Here is a 12,759-nt window from a genome sequence, read left to right on the forward strand (position 1 = left end):
TAGTTATTATTATTTTTTGAGAAAGGATCTCACTCCAGTTGCCCAGGCTGGAGTATAAATGGCATGATCTTGGCTCACTGCAGCCTTGAGCTGCCAGGCTCAGGTGATCCTCCCACCTCTACCTCCTGAGTAGTAGGACCACAGGTCTGTGCCACCATGCCTGGCTAATTTTCTTGTATTTTCAGTAGAGACAGGGTTTTGCAATGTTGTCAAGGCTGGTCTTGAACTCCTGGACTCAAGCAATCCATGTACCTCAGCCTCCCAAACTGCTGGATTACAGGTATTAGCCACCACATCCGGCCTATTAGCTCATTTTATAAAAGAGGAAATCAGACTTCAAGAATATTAAGTGACTTATCTGTTGAGCTAGCAATTGGGAGAACCAGGACTTAAGTTCAGTCTTTTGATCCAAATCTCTTTCATAATTTACTCCCACTCAAAGAATAATGTCTTATTTCCAAATGCTTAAGAGGGTCCATAACATTTCAGTCACATAATACCTATAAGCAAGGAGTTATTTATATACTACATCTCAGCACTGCAGTACCTTTCACTGATTTCCCACAGCTCCAAAGTGGCATTTCAAGTAACTAGAAAATATAGAAAAGACAAAAAGTCTAATTCACAGACTGGGCCAAAGCAAATATACATATTATAATTTCAACTACAGTATGTTTGATGTATCTAAATATTCAAGGTCTCTCTTTGCTTGCATCTATTCTTTTCCTAAATCTTCTACATTCTTTTCTCTCAATCCATTAACTTCAAGAACTACTGGAATGACTGCAGGTCAGATACCAAGACTGGATAGAGTTAAGTTCCACATGCCTTTTCCGTATTAAAGAAGAGAAAAGAAAAAGTATTATTTTAATATCTTCTAAAGTATAAAAAGCAAATTAAAGGCAAAATATATTTCACTAATTGTTATTTCAGTTTCTTCAGAAAATGTTTGTTGGGGCCAGATGTGGTGGCTCACACCTGTAATCCCAGCACTTTTTGGGGGGCTAAGGCAGGCAGACTACCTGAGATCAGAAGTTAGAGATCAGCCTGGCCAACATTGTGAAACCCTGTCCATACTAAAAATATGAAAATTAGCCAGGCGTGGTGGCACACACCTGTTATCCCAGCTACTCAGGAGGCTGAGACAGGAGAATGGCTTGAACCCAGGAGGCAGAGGTTGCAGTGAGCCGAGATCATGCCATTGCATTCCACATGGGAGTACAAAACTCCGTCTCAAAAAAAAAAAAAGTTTATTGGGGGAGAGGTAAGGAGACTAAATATAAACATGCAACTATAAGTACTTCATCCATTTCAACTCATTTTAACAGTACTTTGATAAAATACCACTAATTAACACAATTATACATCTTAGGCCAAAGATTAATTTACCTAAACACACACACACAAACACACACACACACACACACACACACACACACACACACAATCTTAAATGTGTAAACTTATTATGAATTTCATGTTTTATAACAGAAAATATTAAAATTCTTTCTTTAGCCATTTTAAGATTTCAAAAGAAATAATTTATAATTTATTTTTTACTGTGTGGAAGATTAATATGATACAGGCTCCAACTACAGTTAAATCTGCCATAATGAAGAAACTATGATCCCCAAAGATTCTGTCACATAAAATACAGGTTGAATTACTGTGAGATTAAAATGATAAAGTCAAGCCTGTACAACTAGCTAGTTAGGTGTCCCGGGCAATTCAAATTCATCTGGGCACAGGCTGAAATTTGGCACCACCTGGTGGCAACTGTCCACTCTAGCCTCAGTATACACCCAATCAATTCTGAGTCCTGTGGCTGGTTAGGGCATCTACACGGCAGCCCCAATCCCAGAAATCCCCTGCTTTAAGTAGTGTCTATTTTGATGTGGATAGGGGCCAGAAGAACACTAAAGACAAGGACATCTGCTTTCAGTTTTCCTGCTTCAAGAAATGGCTCTGTTGGCTGTTTCCCCACACAGCCTTACCAACCTACCCCCACCAACCACATTTATGTCACAATGGGATAAACTAATTTGCAGATTTTTTAAGAACTGCAAAAACAGCTAAAAAATTAGAAAATTTTCAAAATGATTACATACCAAAGTTTATTCAGCTATGTGGATTGCTTGGGAATAACCATAGAAATTTCCCACAAATTTTAAAGTTATTGTATCACTCAGCAAAAGCCTATTAAATCCACAACAGAATTGAACCACAGAACCAACAGTACTTATCTGTAAAATAGAAATAATATTATCTATACCACAGGCCTCTCTAATGCCCACATCATTCTCCTGAGGCTCAGAATTTTCTACAGTCAACTCTTTTATTTGGCTATCCCACAGATACTTCAAGTGAAACAAATACAAACAAAAATACAAACAAAAACAAAACAAATTTATCATGTTTTCCTATTAAAGCTTTCTATTTTCTAATGTTTTACAAACTGCAACACTATCGATGCAGCTGTTTAATTCAGAAACCTCACTGATATCCCTAATGAGTTCTCATGCCACCAATCCAACCTAGTCACTGAGTCCTGTTGGTTTTATCTCCTAAACATTTTCCCAACCTGGCCCATTTCTCTCATCTTTACTGCTACTAATCCAGTTCCATTATCACCTCTGATCTGGATAATGGAAACAACTTCTAAAAGTAGATCCTCTTTGTCTAACAGGCTCATGTCATTCCAATCTATTCTCTACATTGCAGCGATCTTTTGATATAAAAAGTGATCATATCATGCCTCTTCTTAAAATCTTTTAATTGTTCCACATAGGTCTTACATAATGGTCCAAATGCATTATTTGGGCCCATTTCTCATTTCTGTTTCATCTCTTAGAACCCCCTGCCTCTCAGTCTATCCTTCAGCCATGCCGAATTAATTTGTTTAAAAAACTTCATTTTGTCCTACTTCCACGCTTTTATATATGCTATACATTCATTTCCCCAATTCCTTTCCCTTCCTTAGTTCACAGTGTTAAAGCAAACTAAATATGGCCTAAGAAGGACTCTGTACTTCTATATTTGAGTCCTTAGGGATGAACTGCAACTTAGCTTAATAGGCAGACAAGACAGAAAACCTAACTTGGGGGCATGCACCTGTAACAACAGCTGAGTCTTGGCCAATCCCAGCAGCCATACTTCAATCATTCCTACACTGCTGAGTGTTCAAATAAGTTAAACACCAACCTATAACCAATGCAGCTGTTTCTGCACCTCACTTCCGACTTCTGTACATCACTTTACCTTTTTTGTCTATAAATTTGTTCTGACCACAAGGCACTCCTGGAGTCTCTCTGAATCTGCTGTGATTCTGGAGGCTGCCTGATTTGTGAATCATTCATTGCTCAATTAAACTTTACATTTAATTTGTCTGAAGTTCTATTTTTAACAGTGGTTTTAGTCAAAATGGGTAGTTCTTCATTTATGAAGTTTTCTCCAATTCCTCCCAAGGCTAGGTTAGATGCACAGATGGTCTCATCTTTTATCCTATCATTTTGTTCACCATTATCATACTTAGGTTAATTGTTTCTCTGTTTGTCTTTACCCTCCATTAGACTACCAGCTTTGTGAAGACAAAGGTCACCACTATCTATGACGTCTAGAATTTAGCTGGCATACAGCAGGTTTCAATAAATATTTGCGAAAAACATTAATTTGTTGCTCTGAAAATCACATGAGGGCACAAATGTAAAACTTTCCAACATAAAACTTAGCACATAATAGGTGTATACCTCTTCTTTTAGTCTGCATTTTGAACTCTAAGAGCAAGTAATCACAAGGTACAGGATCCTCCTTAATGTAGGGCTGAAACCAAATGAAATTTTGCCAAAGATAAAGAATGTCTTTGGAATTCTCTTTCCAATCTCTTAGTAACTCTGCTGCCCTAAGCATGTACATTCATAAAACTGTCGTACTTTTGTTATGAACATGAAGGGACAACTAAGTGCCAAAGCAAATGGATCTTAAAATCATAAGGTTATGTGAAGAAGCCACAAAAATATATGTAATATATAATTCCATTTATATAATACTAATATGAAAAACTAAACAATATTGTAGAGAGATGCTTATTTACTGGTAACATAGGTAATAAAAGTATAAGAAGCAAGGAAGTTACTAGCATAACAGAATAGCAGTTATGGAAGAAAGGAGTTAAATAGGAAGAGTCTCAAGGACATTTCTGTAATGCTGCATTGTTCTACTTTTTTATAATTATGTATTAAATGAACATTAGGAAATTTTCTCTGAATATCTTTTATTTCATACACATACATGCAAACATACATATGGTCAAAAAAAGAGAGCAATCATAACATAGCTAAACTAAAAAATAATGCTATTAAAAGAGTGGTACAATTTCTTTGAGCTACGTGGAACAGTATTTTCTTGGGAGTCAAGATATGAAGGCTAGCTTAGGACTTCAAAGGCTTTACTTACAGAAAAGATTATGGTGCTACTAGTAATTTGATACTCAAATACTAAAAAAAAAAAAAAAACTAGGTGTAAAAAAACGCAAAAGTGTTTTTACTTTTCCCAAGATAAAAAACATTATTTTTAAAATTACTATGTCAAAACATTTTAAAAGAAATATATGATTTTTAAAGAACATATATATTTGGTGGTGCCTAAAGAATATTTTTAATTTGTCTACTGTTAAGATAGTAATGAATGATCACTTAGAATTTTTATATTTTGAAATTATTTGCCATTTTCATTGAAAATATATTCGTAGGTTATAAATATAACATAATTATTTTAAAGCCCAAATAAGAGAAGAACAGAAAAAATAGGTAGAAGAGTATAATCACAAAGTATTTGTTGAATACACAAATGAATCATTTCTTTTGTGTTCAGTGTTTGAAATTCCTATTAATTTCCTTTGGCCTATACTTCTATGGAGACTTTCAAAAAAAGATCAAACAGGTAGATAAAGATCTATGCATGCCAAATTTATGAGGCAACTAATAATTTGATTTTTTACGACTTTCTACTAAGTCATATTAAGCAAACATCCTAAAAAAGTTCTGTCATAAACTGTGTTATCTACTCCCTTATCACCACAAACATTTTTACCTAAGAACAGAGAAGCCCAAGAACAAAATCATACCTCAAGGCATTAGCATAAAAGCCTCTACCAATCTGCTGTATTAACAATTTAACAGTAATTAAAAAAAACTTTGCTAATTTACTACCAAAGGATAATTCTACACATACAGTTTTTACAGTAGTGGCCACCTGATACATATGATATTAATACAGCAGCTTTTTTCTCTGGAATTGAGGGGTGGATATACCAAATTTTCTGCTACTATACTTCTAGTAGAAATGACATGTTACAATGCTATTATAGATTAAGTCTGATTTAAAGTTTTGCTGACAATAAAAATATCATATGAGCAAATCAGTGCTGATAAACTAATATCACAAGTCCATTTCAAAATAATTTTCTCATTACAGTATAATTTTCAAAAGCCATATTAACTATAATAATGGTATAAAAATAACTGCCACTGAAATAGTGTTTATTTTCCCCTGTTTCTGCCAATCACTAACTAACTACGGGAGCCTAATATTTACTAATCTCTGCATGAATAAAAATGATGTTTCTTCAGGATTACCTAATGTGACATCTTTCAGAGCCAGCAGCTAAATGAGGAATATGTAATATTTCAAATTACTATTCTAGTTTTAAAGTTTTCAGGAGAAATTGTTGGTATAGTACAGAAAGAACTGTTCTCAATCTGAACTGAAGCAAATGCAAAAAGAGAAGTCACCAGGGGGAAACAAAAAAAAAAAAAAAAAAAAAAAGACATAACAGAATACCAGAGCAAAAAGGTTTAAAGTCTAGTAAATCTTGTTCTAAGATTTTAGAACGTTAATGTTCACGTTATATTTAGATTTAGATTTATGACAAGTTTTCTTTAATGTATTAAAAAAGATATTATGTAACAGAAATAGCATTTAATTTCAATAAAGCTTCTATAAACTCCAAAGGTAAATATAACACTACATAAGCATTTTTTTTTTTTACCTGTTTTCTCGTTCATACATTTCCCTGGAAGCATTTCGAAGTTGATCAATTTCTTGGTTGGTTTTCAATCTGATTTGTTCTAGTTCATCATGTAGTTTATTTTCATATTCTGTTTTATAATGGTCTCTGCAATGAATCAAAAGGAAAAGCCATAAATTTTATTTTGAAACAAATAGGCTTTTACACTCTATATAAGATTTTAATATCTTTTATCAAGTATGCTCTATATACTATGTTACTTGAAAAACTTAACTATTAAGTATAAAGTTTTATAATTCCTAAAAATACTATTCCTAACAAGTATGATTTAAGATTTCAACCTGTTAAACATTATTTTCCAAAAGACTTACTTACTATATAGTCTTAGTAATTCACGTTGGATAATTATTCATCTTTGAAAACACTTTGCTAGTAGTTTTAATGCATATAGTTGAGACTTAAAAATTGAGAATGCCCTTCATTTAAAAATAATAATCTGGTATGATGGATGTGGAGATGAATAATATTAACAAAAATATAAAAATGAAATGACTCTGAGTCTACAAATCCTTTCCTTTCAAGCATGACAACCACAGCCACACCGTGATCTTTTAGCAAAGTCAAATTATTATATAGGGTATGAAAAGTACTACAGGCTAGGAAAAAATTATGAATGTGTGAACTCTTATAAGTAAAATTTGTTTTTAGTTTTTTTTTTTCTTAAAGAGACAGTGCCTTGCTCTGTCACCCAGAATGAAGTGCAGTGGTGCAATCATGTAACCTTGAACTCCTGGGCTCTGGCGATCTTCCTGTCCCAGCCTCCTGAGTAGGCAGGACTACAGGTGCTTGACATTGTGCCTTGCTAATTTAAAAACTTTTTTTGTAGAGATAGGGTTTTGCTATGTTGCCTAGGCTGGTCTCAAACTTCTGGCCTCAAGCAATCCTCCTGCCTTGGCCTCCCAAAGTGCTGGGATTACAGGTGTGAGCCACTGCACTTAGCATGTTTGCTTCTGGTATGTTGATAAGAATAATTCAAGGATTATAAAAGCTATTAGTATAAAGGTACTTCAGTAACTTCTACACCATCTAATAGAAGAAATAAGGCAGGACTGAAACACAGGGAGTCTCACTCAAGGGCATGTAAGTTAAAATACAATGTAATACCACCTCTTCACAATTCTTTTACATTTTACACAGTTAGGAAATCGTTAGCATACTGAGATTTTCTTCCAAAATATAATTCTATAGAGATACTTTCATACCTTCTTTGAAAAAATACTTCTACAGAGATCTTAGTCATAGAAATTTTAAAAATTCTGTCACAAATAAAAAAATAGTCATAGCACATATCTCTCTACCTAAAAGAAATAGGCTTTTCATATTGTTGAAAAAACCGTTGTCTCTTAAAATATTAACTAGAAAGGAATATCGTATAAGAAAATAAAATTACATATTATCTTATATTGTCCTATAGATCTTAAAAAAATCACTATCTTCCTCAAAGCCAACAGTTTCCTCAAAGAAAATGTGTTAACTGACATCTGTTTATGTGGGAAATAATGTAAATCTTGCCTGGATGTTACGTATTTTTCATACATCTCTTCTCTAGCCTTTTTGGTTTCTTCAAGTTGAGCCTGAAGTCTTTCAAGTCGATCCTCTTCATGGGCACAGCGAACACTAAGCTCCATGTTTTGGCGATTGAGATATTCTTTATCCTTTTGTAGTAAAGTAACAGTCTGCTGTAAGGTGGCCACCTACATACATGTAGAGACAAAAATCATACAGAGTGATGCCATCTTACTTTTCAAGGTTGACTGTATTAGTTTCTTTCCTTCATGTTTTCATTCACTACATGACAATTTTCCTTTTAAAAAGGCCTAATTCTTAGCATGCCTTTTTTAAAAATCCAAAAATAGCTACGAAAGTCTCTTTTTGGGGCCATGCATGGTGGCTCAAGCCTGTAATCCCAGCACTTTGGGATGCCAAAGCAGGTGGATCATCTGAGGTCAGGAGTTCAAGACCAGCCTTGCCAACACGCTGTTGGCTACTAAAATGTAAAAATTAGCCAGGCATGGTGGCACATGCCTGTAATCCCAGCTACTGGGGAGGCTGCAGTAGGAGAATTGTTTGAAACCAGGAAGCAGAGGTTGCAGTGAGCCAAGATCACACCACTGCACTATAGCCTAGGCAACAGGGCAAGACTTCCATCTCAAAAAAAAAAAAAAAAAGTAAAATTTAAAAAAAGTCTCTTTTTGGGAACCAAGTATATTAAAAATATGTCTCTCCCTCAAATCTACTCTGGGCTATTTTTTTTTCACTAATACTGTACAATAAAATATAAGTGACTCTATTCATAAGCTTACCTCTTTTGATAATTCACTTCTTTCTCTCGTTTGAATTATGTGAGAAGCTTCAAGTATTTCATGTTTTCTCCTAAGCTCAATTATTTCTTGTTCAAATGCATCACGTTCACTATTAAAATAAAATTCAAATAGACATGTAATTTTGCATCCTCTATTACGGTAAACATTTTTAAAGGGTTGACTATGTATTAGGACACTGAATAGAGACACTAGCAATGGGGCTTGAGTGTAATTCCATTAACTAGAAAGTATCTACTTTTCAGATTTAGAAGGGACTCTATTTCAGATCTTGTTCAGATACATAAATACCAATTTATTACTTCTAAGGAATAGATACATAAACTACATAAGCCAGTAAATAATAAAACTTACTAAGGTACATTTGGTATTTTTTCACTAGTCATCTTCAATCTTATCTTAAGGTCAAAACTTTTAAAGAATGTATACGTGGCTCTAGGCTTTCAGTTCAGTTAAAGTCAAAAAACACTCACAACTTATCATTTAGATTGCATAGAGATACATAAGCAGGCATTCTTGTGACCATTTCATTCACAAATTGTTTATGATTGCCCAGATTTTAATTTCCATTTTAAAGCAAGTTCCCCAAAAAAGTTTTAACAAGAATTGGATTAAAACCTACAACAGACATTTTTAAAAGGGAGCAGAGAAATCAATTTACTGACTCTTAACTACTTCTCTGCAGTCAGAAGCAGTACCTTTGCACTTTATTTCACTGACCCACCTGGTATTTCCAAAGAGAGGGCTGTTAGGAATTGTTTTCTTTTGCATCAGCTTTTCAAAAACTTTTAGAAAGCCTTTTTTTCTTCTGGTTAACTAAGTATTATGTTTATTGAAGAAAAACTGAGCAAAGCACAACATAACAATCACCTACAAACCCAATAAGTAAAGATGACTTATCAGTATTAATATTCTGATACATATTACAAGCACTTTGTGCTTTTTTATTTTTAAAATGTTGATTCTTAAAATTTTTTTAAAATTTTATTTTGTGCTTTTACATGCAATTTTTATAAAATCTTTGTTTTTTTTTTTTTTTTTATGAGATGAGGATCTCGCTATGTCACCCAAGCTGAACTTGAACTACTGCACTCAAGTGATCCTCTAGCCTCAGCCTGCCAGATAGCTAGGACTACAGGTGCATGCCGCCATGTGCCTGGCTAATTTAATTTTTTTTTAAAAATAAAGATGGTTTTGCTATGTTGCCCCGGCTAGTCTTGAACTCCTGGGCTCAAGTGATCCTCCTGCCTGGGCTTCTGAAAGCACTAGGATTATAGGTCTGACATGCTGCACTCCGCCTGGGTCTTTTTAATAGTTTTACTTACCAACTGTTAATACTGTTGTATTTGTTTTGTAATATTAACTAAATATTACTTTACCATATTTATTCAATTCCTCTCTCTTGTTAATATATGTGAATGAATATGTGCAGTTGTCTAACAGTATATGTGGAGAATGGTTCCGGACCCATCCCTACAACCTGAATATGCAAATCTGTACATACTGAAGTCCTGCGGTTGTTGCAGATCCCACCGAAAAGTCAGTCCTCTGTATATTCAGGTTTCACATCCTGTGAATGGTGTATTTTCGATTGGTGTTAGGTTGATAAAAACCCGAATATAAGCAGACCCCGTGTTGGTCAAGGGTCATGTATCTATACGTGTATATACACCTACACACACATATTCATACATGTGCATTTGTTTCCTCAACTGAGACATTAGGTCCTTTTACCCCTAAATAATTCAGTGTGAATTTCCTAAGATAGTCTCATATAATCACAGTATAATTAGCACACTCAGGACTTAGCCCTAATACAGTATTATTATCTAACATACAATTCATTTTCAAATTTTGTCAACTGTCTCCCAAAACAAACCTTGTGAAATTTTTTTTTCCCTGAGCCAAGGATCTATTACTGTAATGATAATCCAAGGATCTATTATGATAATATTATAATGTATTACCATGTATCTAGATGTCATGTGGTTTTAGTTTCCTTTAGCCTTGAAGAGTTCTTAGTTTTCCTTGTGTTTTATGGCTTTTTATAGGGCACAGGCTAACTGCATCATAGAATGTCCCTCAATTTTCACTCGTCTGAAGTTTCTTCATGATTAGATTAGGTTAGGCACTTGGAGAGGCACTTGGAGAGGAATACCACAGAAATGATAATGCATTCTCAGTATATCATATGAAGATGTACTGAGGCATGTAATGTTAGTTTATCCCATTATTGGTGATAGTAACTGGTCACTAGGTTAAGGTCATATCTGTCAGAGTTTAACTATAAATCTACCTTTTTGAACTTTAAAATTAGTAAGTAATCCGTGAAGAGATACTTTGTGTAAGTATCTTATTCCCTAACATACTTAAATTTGATAGTTTTAGATTCCAATGATGATTCTGAATCAATATTACTATGCAGCTACAAAATGGTCATTCTTACATGCATATACATTTGTTGGTTGGCATTCAATTGTAAAGATCCTCCTTCCCAAAAAAGATATAAATATTACCACTAAACTATACACTTAAAAATGGTAAAGATGATATATTTTAAAAAGCTAAGATCCTCCTTCTATATTTATTATCAGCCTGTATTTATAAACTCTTATTCCATTCAATAAACTGTAATTCACTATTGTCAACATTTATTTTGATATTCAGGTTTGCTATATTTAGCCAGTTGGCACCTCTTTAAACTGGTTGTTGTGGTGTTGAATTGGAATTAGAAGTATCAATGTGGGCTGGGCATGGTGGCTCATGCCTGTAATTCCATCACTTTGGGAGGCTGTGGCAGGCAGATCACGTGGGGTCAGGCGTTTGAGACTAGCCTGGCCAACTATGGCCAACATGATGAAACTGTGTTTCTACAAAAAATAATAATAATAAAAATTAGTCAGTCATGCCTGTAGTGGTGCATGCCTGTAAGTCCCAGCTACTTGGGAGGCTGAGGCAGGAGAATCTCTTGAACTTGGAAGGCTGAGGTTGCAGTGAGCCGAGACTGCAAAAGTGCACATCAGCCTAGGCAACAGAGCAAGACTCCGTCTCAAAAAAAAAAAAAAATCAGTATGACGTCATCCGTAGTGTGTCAAGCCTCCTCCCCCTTCTCTCTCCACTGTCTCTACCAACTGAAGGGCCTAGAAATAATGACCAATGTAGCCACGATCACAACACCCAAATCTTAATTTCTAAATAGCATTCTCCACTAAGAGATCAAGACTTCTTAGAGAAAGAGCTGAGGCAATAAAATTACAAAACAAACAAAAACCAAAACTAGGAACATTATGTTGTGCCTGAAAATAAGGAACGGCTAAAAAAAAAAAAAAAAGATACATTCAGATCTAATTTAATGATTTTACCTGCTACATAAAATTATATTGCAGAAGAAATCTAAATCTCAATTTATCTTCCATCCTGCTACTGAAAAGCATTTGAATTTCTTCTAATAATGACACAATTAACATCCATACATTTGTTTCCTTTTGTATATTTGTGAGAATTTACCCAGGGCATAAAAGTACTTTTTTTTTCTTCACTTTATCTTATATTTCATGACCTGTCTATGTTTTTAAACTCATTCATTCTACTGACTGAACCAAAAAGGGTCATAGCTTGAGTACTTCTGTCTTGTTTTACTATTCCATTTCTAGCCATAAAGATGCTTATCATGCATTTTGATCAAGGCTATATTTTTCTTTTCTAAGTTATTATTGTAAATGAAAACATATGTAAAAATAGAGATGATATAATGAACACCCATGCTCCCATCACCCAACTTCAATAATTATCAACTCATGACTCATCTTGTTTCATTCATCATTTATGGCTCTGGTGGATTATTCTGATGACTATGTTTTTAGTTTTCTCTTTTTATATTGTAATCGTCATTGCTACAGACTTACAATGGCAAAGGGGACATCAAAATATCAACTAGTATCATCTTACCATCACAATCTATTTCATTTTTATTTTTGTTTTCTATTTTTAAGAGATGGGGTTTCACTCTGCCACCAGGCTGGAGTGCAGTGGCGTCATCATAGCTCACTGCAGTCTTGAACTCCTGGGCTTAAGCAGTCCTCCCACCTCAACCTCCCAAGTACCTAGGACTAAAGGCATGTGCCACCACGACCTGTATTTCACTTTTAAATGCTTGTTTTAAACTCCAGCTTTATCCCAGAGCCCACTGACCAGCGCTCTCATGGATTTAAAGCTCCAATAATTATCATATTTTGGCATAATTCTACACACATAATAAGACATACTATGTGTCAGTCATAATGAGAATAGAAATGCCAATCTCCTATCCACAAATATTTGCAAATTCACATATGGTATTAAGTAATTCATAAT

At 34.4% G+C, this 12,759-nt stretch overlaps 1 protein-coding gene across 4 annotated transcripts in view; it reads right to left on the bottom strand.

The window, feature by feature from the left end:
* The window catches only part of PIBF1 (progesterone immunomodulatory binding factor 1), a 238,647-nt gene that overhangs the window by 189,426 nt on the left and 36,462 nt on the right, over nucleotides 1-12,759 (bottom strand). For all 4 annotated transcript variants that reach the window (XM_039473143.2, XM_039473144.2, XM_074387626.1 and 1 more), the window contains exons 7-9: nucleotides 8,389-8,497; nucleotides 7,598-7,779; nucleotides 6,047-6,172 (exon numbers count right to left, since the gene is read on the bottom strand). In XM_039473143.2, coding sequence (XP_039329077.2) covers nucleotides 6,047-6,172; nucleotides 7,598-7,779; nucleotides 8,389-8,497 — 417 coding nt within the window. The remainder of the gene's footprint in view (nucleotides 1-6,046; nucleotides 6,173-7,597; nucleotides 7,780-8,388; nucleotides 8,498-12,759) is intronic.

This window comes from Saimiri boliviensis, chromosome 16 (genome assembly GCF_048565385.1).
Source record: "Saimiri boliviensis isolate mSaiBol1 chromosome 16, mSaiBol1.pri, whole genome shotgun sequence".
Lineage (NCBI taxonomy): Eukaryota > Metazoa > Chordata > Mammalia > Primates > Cebidae > Saimiri > Saimiri boliviensis.